General features: G+C 38.8%; 2 protein-coding genes across 5 annotated transcripts in view; both read right to left on the reverse strand.

The window, feature by feature from the left end:
• Nucleotides 1–15,624, reverse strand: part of LOC110849110 (zinc finger protein basonuclin-2) — a 74,301-nt gene extending 58,677 nt beyond the window's left edge. Inside the window, exons 1-2 of one of the 3 annotated variants that reach the window (XM_035851025.1) lie at nucleotides 14,812–15,623; nucleotides 161–279 (exon numbers count right to left, since the gene is read on the reverse strand). In XM_035851025.1, coding sequence (XP_035706918.1) covers nucleotides 161–169 — 9 coding nt within the window. In that variant the 5' untranslated portion in view covers nucleotides 170–279; nucleotides 14,812–15,623. Of the gene's footprint in view, nucleotides 1–160; nucleotides 280–14,811 lie in introns of all 3 variants that reach the window. The other 2 variants (XM_022096486.2, XM_035851026.1) reach the window with 2 other exon arrangements.
• On the reverse strand, nucleotides 4,941–9,839 carry LOC118435279. Of its 2 annotated transcripts, XM_035851028.1 has the most exons (6): nucleotides 9,740–9,839; nucleotides 7,978–9,674; nucleotides 7,773–7,888; nucleotides 5,395–7,702; nucleotides 5,194–5,318; nucleotides 4,951–5,119 (listed from the first exon to the last, which is right to left on the reverse strand). In XM_035851028.1, the coding sequence occupies exons 4-6, from the start codon at nucleotides 7,109–7,111 to the stop codon at nucleotides 5,054–5,056; spliced, it is 1,908 nt and encodes a 635-aa protein (XP_035706921.1). In that variant the 5' UTR covers nucleotides 7,112–7,702; nucleotides 7,773–7,888; nucleotides 7,978–9,674; nucleotides 9,740–9,839; the 3' UTR covers nucleotides 4,951–5,053. The 2 variants fall into 2 exon arrangements, with proteins under 2 accessions (XP_035706920.1, XP_035706921.1); XM_035851027.1 differs by having other exon boundaries at nucleotides 4,941–5,318.
• Nucleotides 15,625–27,978: the final 12,354 nt, after the last annotated feature.

Below are 27,978 nucleotides of genomic sequence, written 5' to 3' on the forward strand. Positions count from 1 at the left end.
GTTCGGGTGAAGTGCTCCAACGAGTGGTTCGTACATACGAAGCAAACCCATGTTCTGGCAAATGTCTCCAAATAATGACCAATACGTAAATATTATTTCTGTTCCGAGGTGACATTAAACACGCTGAAAAAAGAAAAATATTTCAAAAAATCGCTCTTACCAGGTCCATGATTCCAATATTAGAAATGTGTCGTGGTCGTGTCGTATCAATATCTGCCAATCTGACCACCCAGTCAAGCCTGCATGTTTAGGTAGCAGTGGACCAACGTGGTTTTACAGCTGCAAAATAAAAAAAATAAATTTAATGAAGTTGTTTCATTACTGTTCAGACATATACAACATGCACAATGTGTACAGATTTGCATCGTGGGTAATACCAAGGCAAACAAATTAATCACCTTCATTAGCAAAGTGGGGGAGAATTAGAGTCATAAAATAAAATCAACTTCCGAATTTCATATCCTTTCACAGGTAATAAAACCCGACTTTATAGTGGGTACGCATGTAAAACCTCGTCGTGTGGTATAACCTCATGCAATAATAATAAGCAAAATACGACGACGAAGAATGTGAATATCAAGGAAATCTCATTTAAAAACACGGGTTGGCTCATCCTCGGAGAAAATATATTGAGGAAAAAATTTAACATTTTTTGAATTGACACTAACAAAATTTAAGGGTCTTAAATCACTCCGTGTTGATGGACAGGACGCTTGGAAATGACCACTTTTAAGCACATTTTGAAGGAAGAAAAGGTAGCCGAACATTAACCACCTACAGCTCACTTCACGGGGATTTTTAGCTGCAACCTCGTCGCATTTAAATTTTAATGCAAATTCAACATTGAACAACTAACATCCTGAATCACAGCATGTGCCAAAGTAAATGTGTTAAAAGTGGTTTACAACCAGAGGATACAACAACTTTTCGAGAGCCTCGATCCACTTGGAGGGACAGCCGAAGAAGAAGAAGACGGAGAAAAAGACGCAATTTTATGGCCAATCAATTTCAGGATATTTATTGAGAAGAGAAATAAATAGATGAGGAAGAATCCTAAGTAAGCAGAAGGTTAAAATAAAATATGCACAAGTTTCGACGCGTCGTTTCCAAACAAAATAATAATTTTCTTAAAAAAATATGCTGGAGTGATAAAGCAAAGTACAAAAACCTCTGCATGGCTATATTTTGGGATGCAAATGCATCATTTTGATAACAATATTCTGTTACAACGGGACAAATGCATTTTAAAAATTTTATGGAAAATCCGTCCCATTTGGGAGATTGGTTTGTCAATTTCCCGAAGAGAAAGTATCCATTAGAGCAAATGGACCACTCTTTTTCCACTGCCACTACGAAACCAGGAAGGAAGAAGAGAATTTTTTATTATGATGATGATGATGTCTCTCGGATGGTCTGGTAAATGTCACTGCTACATTTTCTGCTATTTATGTACATGGTTATGGCTGCTGTCCTGTGTCATATGATAGCGAGTTATTCACGATTGTTTATCCATGCCCACTTCACTCACTTCCAGTGCGCTAAAAATAGAAGAAAAGTCCAGCACTTTCGAGCCTTTTTTTTTACTTCTGTTCGGTTCAGGAAACGTTTCAGTTTTACTTTTCAAAAGTTTATGTCATGCATTTCTATTTCTGGCAGAAATTTTCTGCTGTATTACACAATATTTAATGTATGTACGCGACAAAAGAAAGTAGAGTCATCTAGCTTGATCTAACCTTGAATTTGAACTTTATATGGATTTTTCAAATCAAAATTTAAATTTTACCTTATCTATTTCCAGAAATTTCAATACGTCACTCGAAAAGAACTCGATTTACTGTACGGAGTTACACTCACAAATTTTAACACTAATTTATCTGTTTCACTGAGCTTATGGTACGAGTGTACCTGACAAACTGAACAAACTTCAATCAAGAGACCATTAAATTAATGAAAAAGGTGACAATTCAGTCAGAATGACGATTTCGAAGAAGTGCATAAATGCATGAAATTTGACACATAATGATATTCGAGGCTTGCCGAAAAGTATGTATGTATGTAAAACTCTGTCCTAAATTCCAGTCGTCCATAGATTAGCACCAACATTCTCCACACAACAGGTCTATCTACATTTAATTTATCTATGTATAATACATACATTCGTACATATTTAGCAGGATGGATAGAAACGCAAACCATACAAACATACACGTTTCATAGTATAATTCTGGGTCCAGCCATCACATAATATTGTCAATAAACATTTGACACTATTTTAAACATTCTAGTTGACAAGTCGACTTGCACACGTAGTATTTTCGGCATAATGGAGAAACATGGCATAAATTATTGAAGAAAGATATCTACAAAATCACCACAACCACCACTGTCACTTGATCTCTCACGGTTCTTTTCTAAATAAACTGATACACCCGCTTTGTAAATGGATGCATATGGCCTTTAGTGGTTTTTTGTTATTTTATTTAAATTTGTTTCACAACCGTCTGGTTTTTTAAACCTTTACATTTACGAGAACGTAGCCCCCTGTGTTAAGAGTTTCAGAGTTTCAGAGAGCGAGAGCTGTCACATACCGTCTGGTCTGGACAAAACTAATGGTCGGTGTCAAAACTAGGACTGAGGAACGTCCAAAAACTGCCTGGATACTGTATATTGAGATGATGCATTCGATATCAATTGGCAAAAATTAATGGTCCCACACAACCAAACTTCGAGTGAAAAATTTGCAAGTCACATTTACCAAAGAAAAATTAGCATTTGACATTTGAAGTTCAACAGATCATCTCACCAGTCATCACGATCTACGAAAGAAGCAAGTACGTCGAACCGCTACTATTTTATGGACACTGGTGGATGTAGAAATCTGTAATTTGAGGCAAATTGATAATTTTATGGAGAAAATTGAGACGAAAAGTGTAAAATTACACGTAGTGTAACTGTGTTTCTTCTTCTGACACATATTTCACTCTGTTCAACTGATACCAATCTTCATCGAGTGAGTCATTTGACATTGACATCGATATGTTCCGTGTATCTTGAGGGTAGCTGATATGCACACCACGTGAATATATTAAAGAATCTGCGCAAGTGTCACATATCGTAGTTTTGAAATTGACATGACCTACCTGCTTGAATTTGTAAGCACGTGTGTGTAATGTGAGGTATGTACGTACGTACGTATTGCACAGGTTTAAGAAAAGATACAGATTTATGTAAATCCCTGGTTTATTTTTAACCGATCCTCTCGAAATTCTTCTCTATACCGGGAAATAAGTAAATCCGAACCCAAATTAGTGCACCCAAATCTAATGATTACCACTCAGATATACAGAATTATGGCTCCAGCCACCTCTCAGTCATACAAGATTGTTAAAGAGATTTATCAATTGCGTATAAATTTTAATACACACCGCAACGAGCACACACACAAAAAAGAAACTAACTTTTAAGATTATCCTGATGTCAGGACAGGAATATTTTTTAAAAAAGGTGACAAATTGCTTTTAATCAATCCATCACAGCATCGCGTCCTCCACTGACAATGACACATTATTCCTCCGACATTACGACGTAACAATTCTGATTATTGGATCAATGAGACCGCAGCAGAGCAACACGTCCACCTTTTGCTGACAAATTTTCTAGAGATGATACAGATGTTGGAAAAGCCGCAACGCAGACGGTACGCCTGGCCTTAAAATGTCATCTCGTCTCTCTGCTTAACGGTACGAATTACTAAAGTGACAACCATTATTAACCACCATTAAACTGGGACGATGAACATATCAAATTATTATTGGAGACAAATGATGAACTACATAAATTCCATGCTCAGTCAGTGCCGCTTGTCTTGTAAAAGACACTTTAATAACAAGGTCAACATCGTGTCGTAGTAAAAAAAAAATTAAATATTACGTACACCTATCACTGTTATAAAATAAACCTACGTACGACCCGAGTTCCAAGTGACACAGCAAATAATAAAAGATGCTAATTAAATTGTCTCGTAGATTGACTGCGTCTCATCTCCTTACATAAAAAGTCTCCTAATTAAACTACACTCTTTTTCTCTACGTAGAAGAATCTGAACACATTTAACCCGGACGGCCTTCTCGTTATTACTTTGTCACAATGACAATTTGAAACTTGCATAACTCTGTTAATGAATTCTGTCCACAGTCAGTCAGGCAGGATAACAATTGTAAAATTGTTGTGTTCGTGAGCCATTCAAACGCGTTTGTCCTTGGTCGTAGTAACAATTCTAATTTAGAGTATAATTTATTGACAAGTGAAAAAATATAATGAATTTTAGAACTCAGTCATCATCCCATAGCAGTTGCCAATCAGAGATTTCTCATCTCTGCTTGGTCTCGAAATATTAATGAGAGCTTGTCTAAATATATATTATTACGGTTGGGTCACAAACCAAACCAAACGACAGAAATGGATGCATTATTCATTCCGTCATTAAATTACCGATAGTAATAAAACTTAACTAGAAGAAGACGAAGAAGATTCCACACTTCCAGGGACGACGAGAGGGCGAAGACAATGCTGTGCACGACAACCGTGTCATTTCTGCTTGTCGAACGTTATTGATGGCCAATTCATATTCATCAGGTTGAGTGGTGTGCATACGTGAGTGCTGAGATGCTACTTATATCTGTATTGCAATAACCAAATAGGCGACAGAATGACCGTCCTTTGTGTAATTTGTTAGTAAAACTAGACTTTTGGTTCCGGAAGTTGAGATTTCTTTTATGTAGCAAATCATACTTCTTAGAATTATACTTCTCAGAATCGGTGTAGTCATTTGGTGCTTAAACCATGTCCCATAATTGTGTTACAAAAATTAGTGGGATTATTCTTATGCAGTGTTTTTCAATGAAATAAATAAGTAAAATTTGATAATCTTGGAATTAGTGGAATACATAATTGATTGGAATATACATATACTTCCGGTTTATTTTATTGTCACGTGCACACAATTAATTTGACTTATCAGTTGCTAATTAATGGACCAATTAATAAAAGCATGTCAATTTACAATAATTTCACAATGCGGCAATTCTTTACAAAGTTGTTCTTTCCCCTGTTTTGATATCTGTCACATTGCAAAGGATTAAAATTATTGTTCTTGCAAATGCCTGCTGTAATATTTAAAGTGAGTTTACGTACATGATGTGCCCCAAAAAAGCTCAAGAATCTTAGCGAAGATGAATTACTGACTCCGTGAAAAGCCAAGTCTACCGTAACGTCTGTAATGCAAGGACCAATTCCCTCGATGGACAAGTGTTGCAAATCTACATATTTATGTGCTACTTGCATTAAGGATGTAATAATTTTAATATCATAAAATCATTCGTGATGATACTATACTTTGCAAACTCCCAAAAGAAACCCCATCTCGATGCAAATGTTCCAATTTCTGGCGAGTTTCCGCCCTCAAAACGCCAAATTTTGGCCAACGTCTGCAATACTGGATCGAAAACCCGGTAAATCCACTGTCCGTTACATACTTCATATTCGCTCGGATCACAAGTTTCACCAATTTGGTCAAGTTCTTTAAAATCAGCTGAATGTCATCATCACACACGACCGCACCTGACATGTCCTTCCACACAGAGTCCACTGCTCGGCAGGAAGAAAACAGGGAGCCCACCCTCAACGGAGGCCCGTCAACTAGACTCAATTCCGTCAAGTTAGGAAAATTGTGGACCACGACGTTTATATTGAAGGTGAAGAATCTCGGTCGCGATACCCCATTCGTGGTCACGGAGAAGGATTGCATGCCTGGAAACGTGACCTTTTTCTGATACGGAATCATATCTCGCAGTTCCCGCGTCGCATCCGTGTACACGACGGCCTCGATTGAGACCAAATTCCTTCTGTAAAGTTCCGACGAGAGGAGTTCCTTCTCTAAATTGGCTGCTTCAAAGCCTCCTTGATCATCCAGAATCAAGCCAACTTGCAGCGCACACGCGTCAGGACACTGTTCCATCAAGCCTCTCACAAGATAGGCACGATTTCCTCGCAGGATGATGTGCTGCAGGGAGAGATGTTTGAGGCATGGAAATCTCTGGACGAGAGGGATCAAATGTCGCTCAAAACTTCCCCAGAGGATCAAAGGACGGAGGTGAATTCGGAGCTTTTGCATCCTCCAAATTTCCGAATTTTTTGGTGGGAATTTCCAAATGCTGAGATATGTAAAGAATCGATTCACCATGCCACTCGAGATGAGATGGAAGGACTCGATTCTGCACTGAATCACATTTTTCTGACACAAAAAGGCGTGGACGGATTGCCACAAGGTGTTCTGATCTTCTGGTTCTCTCAGCTGAACTGTGGATCTCCCAAGAAGGATGGAAAATTTGTCGAGCAAAGGGGTCCGATCTTTGAGCAGGGTGAGCAGAAGGGGTGTCATCATTTTATCCTGGTCATCATCTTCCTGAATATGTAATTCTTTCAAATTTCCGAAAAAGTAGTCTTCAGGGGGACACAAAGATCCGAAATCTTCCACCAATTCGTCGAAATGTGGACTGCACACGAGTCCCAGAGCTGCCATGAACTTGGAAGCAATTCCGCACTCATTCCACCCAAACAGAGATTTTGTGATGGTCAATTTTTCCAGACCTCGAAAGAGATACAACAATTCTAGGAAATCCATCCAGGTGAAGGAGCAATGATCAAGTTCTAGGATTTGAACATGTTTAACTGCTCTTCCAAATTTGCTCGCGTGATGCGTCAACAGGGGAGACAAATGACACGATTTTATGTTACGAATTCGGAGATGCGACCAGTACCGGAAACGGACTTTGGAGCAATCTAGATAAGCCGCGCAGGTGGAGCCGGGACAGTCGAGGAATGAGCTGAAGATCGATGTTGACTGTCCAGCTATGACTCCGACGGTGCGTGTTGTCCAACACGAACTTTTGCAAATGGCGTTGTTCCACTGTTTGCAAACGAGTCGACACACCTTCAACCCAGAGCAATTCATGTACTCGGACAATCGGCAGATGAAGGAGGTGGGAAATGAGGGTTGGGTATTTGTTGACATCAGTGACTGTGTTGTTGGAGATTCAGACAGTTCCCACATTTCGGGGTCAAGGGCAGCAAAAAATCTGGGAAAATGGTCATAATTTACACGTAATAGTGTCGATCAAAACCACTGTTAATTCATGAAGATACCTATTGATTGGGTGAATTTTTTCGCGTTCGTCTTCATTTTCGAGTGCAAGGATGGGCTCCTGATTAAACTCTTTGAAAAAGTCTGGAGAAAATCTGTAGCTCGAACAATCTCCGCTTTCTAGCATGGTTTTCACGGGAATGAGCATTAGCAAGTTGGAGAGCATGTTTTCGCAGGGGTTTATTCACAAAATGTTATCCGATTGACAAAAACCAAAATTTAACTGAAAATTATTCCATGCTAAAGATTCCAACTGGTTTTATATTCAATGATCCAATTTTAGACCATTAATATTCCTAGCAACAATCTATTTTTATTATTTCTTTGTCATTGTTACATGCACACATTAAATTTTGAGCGGGGGCAGGGTCAAGTTAATGTCATAAATAATGCGACTAATTTTCGGGTCATTTAAGTAGCTCGATATTTTATTCGGACAACAGTTCCACTTTCATTGCTTTTGATGTTTCTTCTAAACTCTCGTTTCCCTTTCTTTGTTACCTAAATATTTATGCAAAATTTCTATTTACACATTTGTACAATTTCCTCAATCGACTATTGTAAAACTTACACCCAATTTTCCATAAAGCTCCAATAGTTTGAGTCGGTCTAAACTTTTAAAGCCGAATTTTAACGTGATATCTGTAACGGCAGACCCCAATCCACGGAGTGAAAGTTCTTCTAGAACTGAAGTAATTAAAATTTAGCTGATGAGCCTTGGAGTTTCTGTAGCTCAGGACATGCAAATATTTAAATAATTATATAGCGATTCTTACATTGCATATGCGAGAAACTTGGGAGGACTTCGTGATGGAAATTCGTCCAGGAAAAGTGTTCATCGTCCTCATGCAGTATAGAAATGTCACCGCGATGAATCCCTGTCATCCCGTGATCATCCACGGTCCCCATGTTCACCCACATCCGCAAAATTCTCAGGTTGACCAGATTCCTAGCTATTAGTTGAATGTCCTTATTCTCCAGTTGCGCATTGGACACCCCACACACCAACTTTCGTCCAATTACGGGTGTGAATATCTGATTGTGTTCGACCAGCCGATCCGAAATCCTGAGCTCGGTCAAATTCGGGAAGAGAGTCGAAATAAGGTCAATGTTATAGTTGTTGAAGTGAGCGTACTGTTGCTGTGGGCGTGGGACAAAGGTTACAACTACCGACTTGACTCTGGGATAGTCATAGTTTTTTCGGTGCCATTCTCTCCCAAACATTTGCGAAATGCTCTTCGTATTCTCATTCTCGATGCAGAAATGCATATCGGAAATAAATCTTCGGAACACTTCCAGTCGAAGAATTTGATGGACTGGGGCCATTTTTATGGGACCTGGGTTCATTTAAACTTGGTATTGAATTTGTTACCCAAAAGTTAGGTTTGTATAATTACTATATAAACGCACCCTGCCGATCGCTCACCACGACCTTAAAATCCATCCCGGCAAAAGATGGTGGGATAATTTCCACCAGTTCGTCCAAGAACTCAGCCGTCGTCGCCCAGTTCTCCGTGAGCGTGATGCGATCCAGCGTAAAGAAGCGGAGTCGTTGGGAGTAGTGGTATTCGAGAAAGTCGCGCAGAGCGGATACTCCTTTTCCTCGTAGGGCATGCTTATCAAACTGAAGATAAACAGTGTGCAACTGGTTCAGCTTGATTTTCTCTAGGGCATCCAAACACGTGGAAAAATAGCCCATAAAGTTCTTGTCGGACCAGGAAAACCGGAGGATTTTGAGCGTTTCCTTATTTTTGTAGAGTAGCGCGCGTAACTCTTTGACAAAGATGGAGAGCAAGTTGGAAAACTCGGTATCATTCGACGGATTTGGTGTCTCGTATGGGCCTAGATTCACTTCCAACTCATCGAGATAGCGAGTTCCTTGCGTCATGATGCAGAGATACACGGGAAGTTCGGGTGTCACAGTTTTTCTGGAGATTACCAACCGTCGCAATCCTTTCAAATTGTCTTTAAAATCCTTAAACTCCTTCCGGTCAACTTCCTTTTTGAGCTGTTGTCGATAATTTCCACACAGACAGGGCCCCGGTTGACTAAAATGCACGCTCCCAATGTCCGTAAGGTTTCGAAGATGCCTCGAAAAGCAGCGCAAGAGTCCCATCAGAGTTTTCCATTTGAGACAACAGTTTCTTAAGGTGACCGACTCCATGTGCTTTACTGCCTGCTTAAAGTTAATTTCGAGCTTGTCAGACGCAACGGTGCTGGCTTGTTTGTCGGACATTGAATGGATTCGCATTTCCACGGGGTGGTAAAATTGAGGTTCCAGGTCGAGTAAAAAGTTGACAAAGTCTCGACACTTGTGTGGCGAGTAGTAATGACCGTACACGGATTTACCCTGGAACACAAATGGACCTCGGAGTTGAAGGTCGGTGAGACATTTCCACTGATAACAGACGCGACCACATGCTTCCAAATCTTCTCGGTTCATGTATCCGAAGACGAGTCGGAGTATTTTGTTCTAAGGAAAAACTTTATTCTAAATTCTGGAAGATTTGTATAGGTTTTTAAATTTAAATTATTTACTGGAAGAGTTTTAATAGTGGGCACAACGGAGGTGTCGGAAGGTCTCGGCATTCTGAGAGAGCCTCGTGTGGTGGATACTTTTGGAATTTTTCTGCATTGCGTAAAATCCTTTCATTGAAAAGCCAAATAAATTCGACAAAAATATAAAAAAAGACAATTTGTTGCATACTTGGCAGTCTTTCGTGGAGTTTGTGCCTCCGTGAGGTCAAATTCACCCGGAAACTTTGAGGAACGCGTTTTTCCAGGGGGTGGACCTTCGCTGGTGTTATTATTGTTTAACTGTGGGGGTGGAACTAGGTTCACTCGAGATGGTGATCGGGAAGATTGTTTTTTAGTGGGGGATTTTGAACTATTTCGACATTTGGTGTTCCTCGTAGCTCTGTCGTCATTCTCCTCTCCATCCAGTCGGGCAGTGTTTTTCAGAATCCCTCGCACAGTTTTGGACGCCAAACTAGTCGTGGACCTCCCAGACCTAGATACAGACTTACACAGGGTAATCTCATCAGCATCATCATCGTCGTCTTCATAACTATCGTTGTCCGAGTCTTCAAATGGATTCAGAGACTTATTTACTCCCCTTCGAGAAGCTAAAGGGGCGCTTATCGTAGCATTGTTACAAATCAATCGATCCCCGGCAACTTGATCCATCGTCGTCTTACTGATTCCTCGCCTTGGACGAGGAGATGACGATAAACTATTTTTTGTCGACTTCATCTCGACGCTATTCGAGTCCATATTTACAGAACTATTTTCATTTTTGCATAAACGGGTCGAACTCAATCTGGGCATGAAGATGGGCTGTTTTCTTCGACCCTCTCTAGACCTTGATTTGGACCTTTTCCGGAAGAAGATTTCCCCAGTTTCTTCGTCCACAATTCGGATGCGGGAACCTTCACGAGACAAAATTACTGGAGTCCCTTCCAACGAGCTACGAACAGAGTCGTCATTTCCTGTCCCAGTGATAGCAGCCTCAGGCAGAAGCGGGTCAACGTTGGATTTAGAGGTCACAGTGAGATTCGTTTTGCTGTGTCGGGATCTCGTTCTTTGCGGCAGGACAAGGTCGTCTCTGCTGCTGCTGATTGGAGGCCGCATCGACGACTTGGAGGGTCGCTTATTCGCCTTGCTTGACAAAGGGTCGCTAATTTGTGGTTCGTGTAGTCCAGTAGGTCCATTATTGTTGTCGAGAGTGGTGGTTGGGGAGAAGGCACGAGATTTTTTCTTGTTTAGCAGGTTAAAATTCATGTCTGTGGCGTACTCGGGGGGAGAGCTGGCCTGTCGCGGTGATGAGGACGACGGAATTTCTTGGTCTTGCACGTTTCCAGTCGATATTGGACATTTTCTCGAAATTTCACTCCGAAGCGTCCTTTCCGCACTTTTATCACTGGATTTCGATCGTGACCTGCTCCTCTCTTTCATTCGGGTCATTTTACAATTGGGGCTGTCAGACATTCTACGAAGTGATGTTGGAGAGTAGCGTTAGTAAAATACGGTTTGATTTCGATCATCAAGACCGTGGGGAGGAGTCACCATAAAATCATCCCGAACTACCAGTAATCATCTCGCTTTTGTGCTTTTATTCCAGTGATAAGTTGTTATGCAATCTTTCCACAGAAACTGAAATCCCAAAGCGGAGATCAAAAGACACCAAGACGATATGTAACTATTTATGAGACTAAACTGAACCTAAATTATGCAGAAATGCGATAACGACACCTTTGCACTTGTAACACTATTAACATGTAAATGTTTGAATGGAGGTTGCATAAAAAATGAAGTCCAATCAGTTTTATGGGGATCTACTTAACATTTCAATTTCAATATTTGCTTTACTTGTTTTATTTTGATTTTAAATTGAAATTATTTCAATGAATGTACACAAGTCGTCCCATTATGCGAAGGTGTAAAATAAAAAACGTTGTAAATTTAAATATTAATTGGAGGATGACATTAGGTGGTGAAAGCAATTAAAAAATTGGACCTATATTACACGTTACAAGCGTCATTTTCTTGAGGTGCAGCGTATTTTTCCTGCTTTTCGACTACATTTTAGTTCGTTAGTTGATTATTTTGTGATTGTAGATTCAAATTTTGTGTAAATTGCCATGTACAAAGTGCAAACTGCATATGCAGGAGCACTGATTGAATTACCTGGCTAACTAAGATTGATTTAAAAAAATGATTACATTTGCAACGCAACACATACGAAAATGTTGTTTGCATTTGAGGAAAGAATTTTTTGAGGTTTTCGGGTAAAAAATTGTCTTGCCTGATTTGACGTTGTTTCAGACGCATGTATACATACATAGCATGCATATTATGTGCATAAGAACGCAGTTTAGGTTTTTTTCTAATCAACTCCGAGAGGATAGATATCAATGGAGAAGATTTTAAACTTGCACATCAGTCTCCTCTCCACAACGGAAGATTATGCAAATGTATTCAACTTACCTTCCAACTAATTACCACCTTCAACCTCAAGTTTAGATTAGCTACGAAAACGAAGAAGCCACTGGGAATTGACTCGGAATGGTGAGTTAACTTAACGCATTTCTCATGCTTCATCATAATAATTACCGCAGCCAGCAGCAGAAGCAAAACTTTGTGTATGTATTACAATATATAAACATACTCCATCCTATCAGATTGAAATGTTCAACAGTACACAAAAAATTTCTCGTCTCTCTCTCGTCATCTTGAACGTGTGTATGTGCCTACAATCAGAATTTCCCCAATATTACATCCAAACCACGAATTCTTTTTAAACAAAAGTCTCCTTCGAGTCGAGCAAAACTGTGAAAATTGCAAACATATTTTAACTTCAAACAGAGCAAAGTTCGGTCGGTGGCCAACTTTTTATTGGTTTTGTAATCTCGTCTTATTGTAAAAGTTGGGGGATTCGTCAATAATGCAATCATTTCGGGCTTGAGATTTCACATGGCTATTTCTTGCCCACTCTTCTATACATACATCAATCCGTACTTACAAGTAAATCAATCAGTTTGAATAATCCTCTTCTCCTTCCCAACTAATTTGTATGCACTAACTTGTAATTTATTTTATTGTTATGTTATGACAGTCTTCTCCTCTTACATGCAACCCGAGGAGAGGAGAAGATTTAGCTTCTTCTCACTGATTGTTTTAAAATTATAATTCTTGTCCCCACTCCTTTTCCTACGGCCAATTCAAAACCCCAGACAGAGACAAACTTCCAGTCCAGGCCAGCCAACTGACAAAATTAATCACCCCACTTGAACAAGCCTGAATTATTATGGCGTCCCACCACCGCGGTCACTTTGTTTATTTGCGGTGACCGTGTATATTGTCGCCCCTCATCATAAATATTATGACAATGCTACATATTCCTGATTGGATGAGTTGCCAAGAGGTTTTTGGGAGTTGCTTCGAAATCATTTGTCATCTACCGAAGGGGTGTCACCCGTTTTGATGTATGTTTTGATTTGTGTCCTCACCAATAATAATCGAAATTTTGTGTCTTGTCTGAGCAGTGTAATGATACATGATAGCAGGATTTTTTCTTCCCCATCATCTCGCCTTCTTTATACTGCACATACATTTTCATTTACTTATTTACTTCAACCCCACCAGCCTTAAGCAGAATAAAAGCAGCCAATCTCAAGAATTATTGAGTCACGATCGATCCATCCAACCAAATAGGAATGGGTATTATGTATGAAGTCATTCGCTATTACAACGTGCCTGCTACATACATGAGGATAAATGTACCTGGTTACTTATTAGTAGGTGGACAGGGCAGTGTAAGAATCAAATTCTCTTATTCCTTCTACTACAGTGGACACCTTGATTGTTAAAAAACCACCAGAGCTCTGAGACAATAGGCAACAATGAGTCTGATTGACAATTAGTTGACTTGTATTCAATTGATACTTCTTTATGCGAACAAGTAATGTGGATTTCATTGGCCATTACTAACCGACTGATTGGTTATTTTCTAGTTATTATTGTAATGTCTTGCAATTTTCTTTATTGATATGCGACTGCCCTTTATGGCATGATGGTTATTATAATATCCACCTATTTCGTATAGTGTTGTCGTACATACATAAGTTATAAAATCATTAGGAAAACTCTCAAACCAGATCAAGATCAGTCAGCAGCAATACAGAGAGACGCTCACAAAGAAAAAGCGACACTCGAATGCAATAATAGTCTGACAGATTTGTTCGTACATTAGCTCGTTAGTATGTGATACATCAATATTTTGCTAGGTTTATGATCTTATTGCAATTCTTTAAATTTTTGTGGTCTGTTGATCTCTTGTGGCATTGAAATTTCAGATTGATCATATTTGTTTGTGTGTAAGTAAAAAGGTTGGGTCAGTCAGCACTAAGGTATTATGGAAATATGGATGTGTTATTATTACGTAGGTAGGTACACACGAACAAATAACTTGTTACGTACGTACGCATATATAAAGGTTGATAGACATGCATTGTAAAGATTAAGGTAAAGATAAATAATTTGCCTTATTATTAAATTCGCCAAGATTCGAGAGGTGATAATGATTTACACATTAAAAAAATTGTGGTTGGTCCTTTTTTTGTGAAGTTGACGATGTGTGATGGGACACGAGGTGATTGTAAAGCGAATTGTAAATCATTTCATATTGGAGAATTTGTTTGTTTGCGTTTAGTTTAAGGGATAAGATTTGATTGTAAAGAAATTAACGATAAGTTGAACATAATCAAATATGGTTGGTAGATATTATTGACTGCTTACTTACTCGTATGAATTACAGTCAGCGTAATAATAAAATCTTTATGAAAGGTGATAATATTTATGAATTATATTTTATTTTAAGTGAGTTATGAACGGAATAAAATCTTTTGACGTTCTAATTGTAGTCGGGATAAATTATTTGATTAATTGATCAAGGTTGGATATTGCTTTTTGTGAAATGAAAGGTTACTTGTACAAGTTGTCGAGTTTCAAGCAAAATATTTCTACTGCTTGGAAAGAAAAATGTGGTGATTTATGTATAAACAAAATTAATTTCATATTTCAAAAAAATTTCATTTTTCATAAAAACTTACCAAGTACGTATTTGAGACAAGTTTTCATAAATATATAGTAGTAGCCGTCGTCAAAGACTTGTCCAATCCATTTTTCATAGCTTTACTTACTTATTAATAATTTATTAATAGCAACTGACTCATAATAATCCAACCTTCACACAACTTTGAACTTTTTTATGTATAATCCACGAAGAATTTATCACTTTTATTTACTCGCATGTTGTTAACGGGTGACATTAAAATTTCATCCCCACGCTGTAACAAGAACGACAAATAGGGATGACATCCACCACCACGACTACTGCACAAGCTTAGTACTTTGTTCACTAAAGAGAGAGTCCTCGTAAAGAGAGATGCTTATCCGGGAAGGGACGACAGAACGCCCATCCAAACGGAGGGAGCCAATCGCAGGAAGGGTTGACAGCACGACACTTTTTTGTCGTCGTTCGCGTCGTCTCACATTCACCAACCAAAAACAACTTTAGTCAACTCGTATAGTCTTTCTCTTCTCCCTCTTTCTCCGTCCAGACCACGGCTCCTGGGAGGACACGAGACACGACTTTCTCTCCGGGGTGAACTTTCACCAAGGGCAAAGTTACTTACAGTATGCGACCCGATGACTATTTCTTCAATCACCGCACGGACTCCTCCCGCATCCAATCTTTTTTTGGGTGGAAATGACGTCCAAATTTTCGGAAACTTATTTGCAGAGAGAAACTGCAGGATATCTAAAGGAACGCTCTTTTACTCTTTGAGACACAAGGGCGACTGAAGAGTTGCAGTAACCAAGTTCTTCCCCATGCCACACACACAACTCTACTACATCCACAACTCCTCGGCTCGTGGTAACTATAAAGTTTGCAAGTTTGGCTACCAACTCGAAAACTTGGCTCCAATCCACCACACTTCTTCTTCTCCTGCGTTACATGATTATACGCAGGCAGGCAGCAGAGCTAAAAGCGAGTTGGAAGAAGAGCATTGCGCTTTAACGGAGCGAATAGTAGTGCATTGCATCCAGCCGTATTTTGAGGCTGGTTAAAACTTTGCCTCATTTTATGAGACGAGAGATGCTGTTGCAAGTGGAGGATCAATCTCTCACAAAGTTTTTTACTTGGCTGGAGCTGGAGAGAGAGACGAGAGTTTGTAGATGAGTATTATATTCTCGCAGTATTAAGTAAGTATTATGTAAGAAAGAACATGGTTTACTTGCAGTTTGGTCGAGTAAAAGTATAATTTTGTGAAATGTTGCAGAAAGTTAATGAAATTAGGAGGAGAAGGAAGGAGTGCATGCATATTTCATCTCCCTTTCTTTTCACGTGTGTATAGCTAGAATATTTCGGGGGTTGGGTGTATCTATATTGTAGAAATTTTGGTGTGTTACGTATGTATGATGACAAGTTAGAGTTATTTGTTACGTTTTGCCCCAGCGGAATCAGAATTGCAAATCTTGAATAATTGCAGATTAGAAATGTACACATTTTTTAAGAAATCATTGCCAATTTAATTTCTTAACGGGACATGATAACTGTCAAACAAATTTGACAATGTTGGCCGAGTGAGGGAAAATCTAGAGCGGATGGCTGCATGTTATTGTACGTATTACGTATGCATGCATGCAGCTGCATCGTAGCAATAAGTCGAAGCATGTAATTAGTGGTTTTTCCTTCTTGTTTTGAATAAGTGAGTGTTACTGCATGACTTGATTTTCATTTTTCATTCATGTCCACTCAAATTCTGACCCATTGATGAATTAGTTAGGTAGGAAATAATAATTTCTTTATGTATGTATGTATGACGTTCTTCTCTTCTTTAACCAATTTGTGGACATTCGAAAATGTAGAAATCTGCGAGATTCAAGCTTAATTAGAATATTCTGCAACTCTATTCTACCATAGCAAAACAGTCGCATGGTGGAAAGAGGAAAATTGATTTTCGAATCCCTGGACAGAAGAGGAGAGCCTCGCATCTCTCATACTCACCTAAACCTTCATCCACTACAGGACGCAGATCATCCTAACGATCTCTGGCGAAGACCAACACATCCAACTCCATCTCCAGTCTTGCATCGTAATGGTTCTCAGGATGGCGAAATGTATGCAACTATTTTAACGCTCATTATTTTGTACCAATTTTTAGCACATAATAAATAATGCGTATATAACATAAATAATCTGTTATGTGCACGGCATATGTACGTTATTTTGTTATCGTAAAGAATGCCTGGAACAATTAAGGCAGAAAAACACGCATTCCTTCTCCCTGATAAAATCGTGTCAGTAAAGTAAACGGTCTCCCCTTCTTCCTTCCATCCATCTCCCCTTGTATCTCTTCTGCCTGGAGAAAAACAAATAGAAAAAAATCTACGCACAACTTTTACTACGACAAAGTGCCATGTCGTCTCGTAGTCGTAACGAGTACATAAAATATGTAGTAGAGCCCCCACCAAGTGCGTAAGAGTGACACATCTTTTGTCACGGAGAAGCACACGCAGGTCCGCGTAATGTCTTTACAATGTGAAGAAAAAGACCTTCCTTTTCTTCCCTTTTGTTCATTCACAGATTTTTCTCCCTTGTCCCATTCATGTCCCGAGCGGAGAAAAAGATTTGTCATTCGTACACTCGTGTCGTGTGCCGGGGAAGATCTTGTAAAAGATCTCGTGACATGATAGAGCTAGTGACATTACAAGTGCACACGTGTAATTTGGGTGTCCTGCTGTTGAGATAAAGATTTGTATGGGATCAAGTTTTACTGAATGAGGTGACACGAAATGCAGCCATTTATGAGCCTTCAAATTAAGCTGGAGATTATCACAGGTATTTATTTGTATATATTTTTTAGCCATATTTTTTGACAAAAATACTAAATTTTCATTTCATAAACATTATTATTATGTAACGTACAACGTATATACAATTGGACTAAAACTAGTCGTCACATTTACTTAATGATCATTACTTACGTGTTATGTAGGATACTCATAAGATTGTCAGAGTCATAATAATTTGAAAAAGTCATTTCACCAGCACAACCCTTACTTCACCTCGGCATTGTAAACGTCAAACGTGCAAATCTGCTGTAATTGCCTCATTACAATTCTGTGACTAAACTACGTATGTACAGTCTCCTACACAGTTTTTGTCTGTACTACTACTTACTTTCCTACTGCTAGATCCTACCCGACAGTCAATTACCGTCCACGTTTGGGATTACCAATTCAATAAATAAAATTGCTTTATGCTACATTATTATTTTTATTGTACAGACGACACACAACTCATTCCTCCTTTTTAACCAGTCCACAAAAGCTGATTGTTATTAGTGTGATAATATTTAAATGAATGCTTATTTAGTGGAACGATTTAACAGCAAGATTTGTTATGATGGTTTGCTACCTGTAAATTTCTACGTATTATTATTATCCAATCTGCTGTATACACTTTGTATGTGTACTAATTCAAAAAAATTTTAATGAGCGACTCTTATCTTTTGACATTTTGTTTTCCTTTTGGCCATGTTAATTATTTAGTGTTGATATTAAGAAGAAATTATGTGAAAAGTGTTGATTCCAGACAGTTTTTTGCCCTTTAGTTCTTTCAACATACAAGGAAAAGGAGGTGTTTAAAGGAGAATGATGTCAGTTGTCGTGAAGTCCACAGGTCAACTTTACGAATTTATGTGCTCCTCTTCGTCATCAGGGCTTTTTATTAAGCGTCTTAATCATGTGGAATAAAAATTAAAAATTTTCCCATGTACTCGTTTATACGCCTCATCGATTCATGGTGGTCACACATCAAGTTTTGGTTTCGTTCTTGCATGCAAACCTGGGAGTAGTAAGTAGTAGAGGAAAAAAGAAGAGTTAATTAATTAATCACACCCAAATCGGCATCATATCATCATCGCAAAAAGAAAGCCCACCGCATGCGCAATAAATTATTTGCGAACTATTAATGACAAGTTGAGATTTTGCATTTTCAAATTACTTACACGCACAGTAGCTTCTTTTCTTCTCGACCCGACAAGAATTTAGAATTTTAATTCGAATGACAGTCAAGAAGAAGAAGTTGGTCCGACAACCGACAACTACTCATCATTTTGAAAAGTCAAGTTTCACGATCATTCGAATTCTTAATTTAAACCACATTCCTCCCGAGATGATGATGGGACAAACCCTTAAAACTTACTTATCAAACTTCGCAGTAGCATTATCTACACCCAAAGAAGAATTATGTATGAATCTCGATTCAATCATAGTTTGGTTATTTCACTCTGAATGGCGGACATCGTCGTCGTAAGAAAGAAAGATGAACTCAAGTTTTCATCATTTTTTACAACCATGAAGTCACGAAGTGAACTGGAAGTGCCACTTGTTCTTTAAATCTCAAAGTACTTTGTTTATCCGCTCACAATGGGAATTTTCACGATTTTTTTAAGAGAAGCTACATATACATGCATCTGCATGCATAAGAAGAAGAAGGACCAACATGATTAATGCCATCACCCACAGCTAGCGTCAGTTGTCGTTGGTTGGTTACATAGAATATTAGTCGTATTGTTTGAGCATGCATATCTTACACGTAAAACCACACCTGCCTATACGACGCGTATCATATCATCCCATCCAATCCGTGCACAAGAAGAGAGAGAACTTTGTCTGGTTGACCAACCTGTATTATACACAATTTTGCTTACTTTGTAAAAGACAAAGACTGGGCGTCAATAATCGCTGCACATAATATTCTAAAATCCAATTTTTATGTGAGCACTCATGCCGTGTGGCACATTCATATTTTATCTTATGCAGATATTTATGACGCCTAGCGGAATAAGAAGAACGGATGATCACGTTCGTTCCTGGCTGATTTGATTTTGTCAGAGCTGCTGCGAGTCGAAAAATGAGAGGGTGGCAGTTATTGCCTACTTGTTATCTGGGGAGAAACGACAACAATAAATGGTTCAAACGGTTTAAAGGCCTTCTTCTTATGCGCACCCAATGCATCCTTACGGATTTATATTTATAATAATCAGCGTGTGCACATGATGGTCGACCTCTTGATTTTTTTGGTACTGGCAACACGCATATGGATATAAATTATAGGCACTATTATTATTCGGTCATTGTTGCAATCTACATGCATAATGGTCCAGTTGTCCATGAGACTTTTTTCTCTTCATGTGGTTAGCTTGGCCTCTGGAATTTGTACAACTTCTAATAATAAGAACAGTAAAAAAAATAATACCACTGGGTTTAGGATGGATAGATTTACTCATTTACTTTTACTACCTATAACATGAGCTACCTGTGCTCATAAAAAAGAGTCAACAGTAACCACAAAACGTAAGTAAGTGCACTCGTCTTAAAGCTAAAACCAAACCACGAATATGATGATGGGAAGAAGTGAAGAAGCTATTCTCACCTTCTCTTTTTATTTTATGATTTTCAATTCATTTCGATAATATCATGTCCGGATCGGTAAAGAAAGAAGGAGTAGTTCGGTAATAAAAAATAGTGGGTAAGAAGAAGCAACCGCATAAATAGAAGAATATGTGTTGTTACTTTCAAAGTATAATGTGTATGTGAGATGTTAACAGGTATGAAAAAGTGCGAAACTGCAAAAGGAATCCCAACATCTGAGAAGAGGGGAGAAAAATCGGTTTGTTTTCCTTTCCCCAAGGATTATCATTGCGTTCTGGAACCCCATTTCTCATACATGATGGATTTGTTGGGGGAGGAAAAACCCTTGTAATCGGGTTAAATTGTATTTTTAGGGTTGCATTTTATATAGCCAATCTGCAATATAGTTGAGTTGCAGCACCCCATTTTTGTAGATTTGTGGGTCACTGGGTCTCCCTTCTTGGTGAGGAGGCGTTCGTCCGAGGAGCATTATTGGCAACATTTTATATATTTCGTTTTGATTTTTTTAAATAGATTTTGAAATAAATCTTTCATGGTCATTGAAACTACTGAAGTGCAGTAACTTTTCTTAATAATTTCATATTTTGACATTCGTACCCTTGGCTGGCTAAGGTTCTGACCTTTATTTTACTGACAGGTGGGTTCGGTTCGGTGGTGCTGGAACAATTATTGGTAACTCTTGACGTTGGTGGAACTTAATTAAAATTGTGCTGGACTGGGTTCACTACTGCGGCTTTGGTGCAAAGGGAAGTTGTCATCGACCACTGCAATTACCTTCTTCTTTTGTTGGTAGAAATATAGCAGGCAGCAGTGCCAACCTACAACTCATCCTAATTCGAAACAATGACCAAATCATGTAGAAAGGGCGATTTTCTTGTTGTTTTTGAAAATATATACATACTTTTTCCCAGAAACGGCTAATCACAGGTACACCCAAAGTAATTACGCGTGTTTATGGTTATTACTGAGAAAGCCATTTTTCCCCATTTTAGCGTGAATGGAGGAAAGATGGCAAACTTTCTGGTGGACATTAGAGATCTCAGACTTGACCACTATCTGTTGGTATCTTTTCCATAAAATTAAAGCCATTCTCCAGCTGCTGTGAGTAAGTAAATGACAAACTATTCAAGTCTCTGTTTCCTCCTAATAAAAACCTAGCACCCCCATTACCACATAACGAATGTGTCTCATTAAAAATTACATAAATGAACGAAAGTAACCATTCAAAATTTCATAATTACCAAAATGGGCTGATAATTCTACCCTTTTTAACAAACTTCATTAAAAAACAGTTTTATGGAGGAAACAGGTAAACCGCAAATTACTATGTCAATCGGGCAACCGTACAAATCATTCTTGCCTCGTCTTCTTTTAATTCGTCACTTCAAAAACGTGCCCTAACTTCAAAATTATTCCTCAAGAATTTTAATTTTATCCACGAAATCAAAATAATAAAAAGGTTGCATTAAACGTATTTAAACTCGTAAAAATCTCTCGCATGCATATTTGGAGCGTGTAATTCAACCGAATTGCTGATCATAAAGACGACATGCATGCAACAATAATGTGATGATGGTCGAGATGAGACACAGGTAACAACACTCCGTCCCCCACAAAACTGCTGCTGGCTGCTGGAGAGAAGTAGATAATAAACCATGCATTGTTTTTATAACAAAGAAATACCGACTGGAATAAGGGACAGCACGATATAAGACAGCATGACATGCCATAAGGTTAGTTCTTAAAGTCATCTCGTCGACCACATAGAAGACCTTGGCCACCACCACGCCACAAATATTCCTCAACCCAACGAAATAAAATGCGTGGCATTGTTTCCAAAGTTCAAAAGCCAGAAAATCATTTGAAGTTTTCTTGTAAAATGCTCTGGATCATACAAATATCTCATTATACACACACAAAACATGATGTATTACGTAGTTTTTTGGGTATTTCTTCCTTTCTGAATCACAAAATCTTTGTACTCACCAAGAGCGTAATGATGAGATGACCAAAATCTTTTACTCATCCTCCTGATGACCATGTCATGTTAGAAAAAGTCCCCATTACACAAAAACTCAAACTCCACTCCAACTGGAGACGGGGTCAGTTGAAAGATCATTTATTTTATTTTAAGAAATTTATTTCAGCCTTCCGCATGTAATGATCATGAGAAGATGAAAGAACAAGGAGCGAAGGCGCAGGGAGACACCCCACCACATTATTACTCGAAGGAATGTTCATTGGCTTGTGCTACACGGTCGTCTCTCTAAATAGGTTATGGAACCGCTGTGGACGGACGCTGATAATAATGTCGATGTGATGTTGGTCTGACTGGTTCGGTTGGATACAAAAAAATAAAACAAAGTCTCCGTCTTCAAAGAAGGAAATTGTTATTATTAAAAAAATAAGAGTGATTTTATTACTACATATTTCCACCCTGTTAGTCAACTTTATTGGTGCATTTATTGCATGAGTACAAGTATTATTGTATGATCTGATGATGCGGAAAAAAATTCGTGTTATAAAAATGATGATTACTAAAACTAGATAAGCAACCCAAGAATGTTTGAAAATTTTGAAAGTGCGCAGATTGAGATTGCGACACTGGATAAGAATTCCAAAGCAGGATTAATAATACCATATCCCACACGACTCTACTATTTTAAAGGATGGTACACTGTGACCAATTGTCATTGTAATAATGGCATTCTAATAATTGAAAAGAGTGGTTGGTGGTCCACCTAATAATAAATGTACACGGGCCACCCCATCATCTCAGGAAAAAAATAAGTTTCTGGAAAAAAGGGTTGCAGGGACGGGATGGTAAGCAGATCTAAACTGTCCTCAGGAGGCCTCAGATTTCTTCGGAACGTGGCTCAAATTGAGCAACAAAGTTTTCAAGAAGTGAGCAACATGTCCATGTCGGTCGTACGTCCTCCGTCCGATCAATGCCCTTCGTCACGGCCTAATGTGGACACAATTGACCATAGAAATGGAAAGTCAAGCCGGACTTGGTGGAAAGGGTTTGAGAAAAAATGGCGTGACCAAATTGCTTTTGACTACAGTGGATTCAGGTGTTTGCATTATCGTATTTAGAGTTCAGCCACAACGTAGAAGAGATTACAGATATGTATATTCTGTTCATCTCAAAATCTAATAAAGCGTTATTGTAACCCAAATTTTCCCAATTTTGAACCTACCCATAAAACATCCTGCCACCAATAATGATCACCTTTTGGCCGCGTCTTCGTCGTCGTGCAGCATGATGAGATGAGGGGAAAACTGGTCTACTGGAAATTAATCTTGTCGAGAGGTAGGGGATCTCTGTACTCATTATAAATCCTGTACGTACGGCAATGTGTCAAAGGTAAAAGTCTTGTGATGTGACCCAGTTGGTGGGGAGGATCATCACAAATACGTGCACATGTGGAGGGACATTCATACATATTAAGAAGGCAGCAATCGTATTATTATTCACCTGCCTAGAAGTCCACTGTTCCGTGGACAATGGGAGGACAAACCTTGTTCTTCTTCTTCTCGTATCTGGAATTGGTTGACGTGCTGATGACAAGGAATAAAAAGGGCTTCTCCTCCAGAATCAACAATACAATGCAGCTCAAACTGGGCAGTGAAATATTGCTTGATTCAGCTTTTGTGATCGAGATTGGAATGTCGAACGAGTAAAAGGGTGGATGCTGGATTGGATGAAAGAAGAAGAACGATCACGACGACGACGAACTATCGTTCTGCAGCAGCAGTACGTACGTATTTATGTACTTGGTTATATGTAAGTAAGTAGATCCGGATAAAAAATAAGGCATCTTCCTTATTATTAGCTGCTGCTTTGAAAAGAGAAGTTTGCTTGCTCTATCATTTTTATTAATCACAAAAATCAAAGGATTCCTTGTAACGCAAAGGTAACGTATAAGCTATCAAATGGTGTTTCATATCAATACTTGTGATGCCACGTTGCAGCAAATTCTCTGCTGGAGTTGGTATAAATTGTCCCAGCGTTGTCCACGATTCTGTAGATGTTCTCCTCTATATCTAGTAAGTAACAAGTATAAAATTGGTTGGATAGTGTAACCACCAACCATCAAAATCTCAATTCAGCCCTGAAAGAGAAAGTCGACGGGGTGCAAGTTAGCAGCGTGCCGCGTCGGCGGTGATCTGTTCCTTAGAATATTTTTGTGGAGACAGAACGAAGTCCAGCTGCGGTTTCTTAAGTACTTCGTCAATCCAGCCTTATGACAAGTTGGGTATTGTGCTTTACAACAAAATGCATACAAGAAGCACAATGCATCCAGCACAGTCACCAGCATAGTCACTGAATTAGAGTGGAGTCCCACAGAGATGAGACATGATTTAAATCCTATCGCACTTCAAATTTTGGATACCACGAGGTGAGTCTCTTCTTTTGCTAAACACTTTTCTGATTAACAGAATTGTTCGAAATTTTGAGAAATTGACATAATTCTCTCTCCGATCTCATTTCCTACGTTATTGTTCCAGTCTTACTTTATCATTTGTATTTTTTTTGTGACAATTGAACCAACAATATATCAAGTCAACCCCTTTGTCTCAGTCACAGTCGGGATGATGATGAGGAATGATGCCGTTGTTCCACATATATTGTTGTATTTCATAACAGAGACAAAAATTCGGAGGCACCCTCAGGGGTCTGAAACACAATTTCAATTCTTGTCCTTCTCGTCCGATCCATATTTCATTTTTGAAAAAAAGTTTTTAAAGGTGCTTCTTTATTTCTCATTTCCTTGTATTTTATTTTTAAAAGTTTCCATCTCAGCGTGATCATCATCAGAGTCGTTGCTGGACATATTTTTCTAGGCAGTACATTTTCCTGATAAAATTTAACTTATTTATGCGATAATAAAGGAGAGTTTCTCACATTAGGGATTGGAAATTATGGGGGAATGTGAAATTTCGAGGTGACATTGGTCGTAATGTCACAGTTTGACATGTCATATCTCTCACCTAAAGGGGGCTCGAGTTACCACTAAACTGCCTACATGCACATATACATAACGCGTAATAGGATAAACGATTCTACAGAAGTAAACGCTTCATGGTTTGAGAGAACGAGGAGAAATGCGACATGTGGATTTATACGGGACATTTTCCGCTTTAAATTTTCCCCAAGGTGCCGATTAGGGTGTCACAGGAAGCAATATTACAGTACTACTGGTCTTGGTTGGTATCTACGAACGAGCCACATTTTTTACAAAATATGTAGTGAAATAAGTGAAAACGAGTTTTTTATATTTACCAGAACCATTACATAATCGAAACAATATTTCAAAAATATCTATTTACCCATAAAATAAAAAAGGTGACAAAATTCTAAATATGCTGACAAGTAAATTACGCCGACCACCAACATGCGTCCTTTGTCAACTCAACAGTAAGCCAATAAACGGATCCGATTACTATTTACCTTGAAATCCCATTCAGATATAAAAGTCATGTTTTTGTTGGTGTCATCACGGGTGAGAGGACTTTAGTACTGAGGGCTTACCCGTAACTTGATCCGCCTAAATAAAATCTAATCTCACATCTTGATCTCTCTCTTGAGTACCTGTTGTGTTGTCGAGTTGTCAAATGTCACGCCTGATTTGTCATCATTCGTCCCCTTTATCTGATCCGTTTGTGGCTCATCTCCCGCAGCGATAACAACAACCATGTCGTGTTGTCCTTTATTATGTTTACTGAATGACTGACTACTGTCCTTTTCTCAGCCCGTCCCGTAATCCACTCAACAAATCTTGTCCATAAAGAAAATTGACAAATCCTTTCATGCATTTAGGAACCCGTCGAGTCATTGTGTGTCCTCCGGTGTCCTCTTCTTTTACTCGTGTCGTGTTAACATGCTCGACTACACACTTTCCCTGTCAATAGTTTTTTATCATCAATTTCACTTATTTTCCTGTGTTTTATGGGAATTTAATAAGACTACGTGACACTGCAATATGTAAATGGACGCTTGTAAGTGACAACTTTTGTGTTCTTTCTTTCGTCAAAGTGAAATATGTAGAAACTTTTTTAATGCTTTAAAATATCCGCAATTTATGTTGTATCAATGCACGTTGGCGCGACCCTACTTTGTACGTTTTCACTTAGACCAAGAATTGAATTGTAATCGAATTTTAACATGAAAGCAAGCTCATCGAACCGCTAACAAGCTACAACACAGCCACGACCACAGTAACAAAGTACAAACAAATACCCGGGTATTAGTGTTGGGGTTGCTTATACTCGTATATACAGCTTCCTTGTCTCATTGGATCTCCACTCTTGGGCTGACTGGACGGATAGAGAGTGTAATGTCGTGAGAACGTGGTGTTTGATTTATGATGTCAAATCAAGTGAAATCGTTGACATGGTCCGTTTGACTTGACACCCTGCACCCTTACCAAGTTATGATGGCTCATTCCTTCAAAATCACGGGACGACGGAAAGAGTGACTCCGGCAATCCAAAAAAGATGAGAAATTACTTTGATTACTTGCACAGAGAGCTTTCTCTCCACTCTCTCCGCTCTTTCTCTAATGGGATTAAGCCATTAGGTTGTGACACTTTGGAGAGAAGATGCATCACCAACTTCCATCCTGTCTCCTCGCTCTTGGCAGTTTATCCTTTACGCAAATACTTCTACGCGCTGATGATGTTACATTTGATGACGAGGAGACTTCTTTATAAAGAAAAATCTCCCAAGACTCGTCATGACGTCGAGTAGTCCTTTCCTGTCAATTTGATTCACTTGTCAGTCCAAGATCTTCGTGTTGTTGTTTTCCTCCTTTTATCGCTTCGGTGACTGACCAAAAGCCACAACACAATCACATTCTACTTGAATGTACAAATCATTTAGGATTCGACGATTTGGGTAGTGGTACATATTCGACTGGAGAGAGAGCGAGGGAGCAGACAAGTCCTTCTTATCGAGTGTATAATAATAATAAAAGGAAGACGGAAAAGACATGAGACACAATTCAGTCGGGATGGCATTTCGTTTGGCTGCCAACATCCGTCGGCTCTTTTCACTCTCATTTCACTCGACTGCCTTCACAACGATTTCTTATTTATTCCCAGATTCATTTCATCATGTCCCTCAAGAAAATAATGGTAAATACAAATTTGGTCCAGTTATTTTCGAAATGCAATCCACTTCTCATATATAAACAGTTTTTTAAAAGAAAACTTAGGCTTTGTTGACATTTTGATTAAACGGTCCCAACAATATGAACACACTTGTGGAAAAGTATGTACAGTAAATTGGTCCTGATAATTGAATCCCACCCAAGTTAAGCACATTTACTTAAAGTTGATAAATGATGCTGGAAATTTTCTTCCCAAGCATCAAACGCAATTAACGCAACGTACAACGGAGCAGTCTCGAATTTTCATAACGATCAGATTTATTTGACAAAAGGCATACATTTTCTCTAGTCTTTTTGCTTATCTGATCACGCACATCATGTTGTGATGTTGTGTCATGTCAGCCGAGGAGCGTCTGAAATCATGTATAAAAAGATGACGAATATCCCATCGCCTCCATGGAATACTGATTACTCGCGACTTCTGTGTCGACCTCGGCTGCTTCCCCTTGAACTCCGCCCTTCACTTCACTGCAGACTTGTCCAGCGACCAGAGAGAGAGACATGAATTGTACCGTGATTGTGAACAAAAAGAGATAAAAGACAAGTATTACGAGAGATGTTCCCAGCTCATTGTTCCGATTATATTCATTCCGTCACA

The sequence above is a fragment of the Folsomia candida genome, unplaced genomic scaffold (assembly GCF_002217175.1).
Source record: "Folsomia candida strain VU population unplaced genomic scaffold, ASM221717v1 Fcan01_Sc004, whole genome shotgun sequence".
Taxonomy (NCBI): domain Eukaryota; kingdom Metazoa; phylum Arthropoda; class Collembola; order Entomobryomorpha; family Isotomidae; genus Folsomia; species Folsomia candida.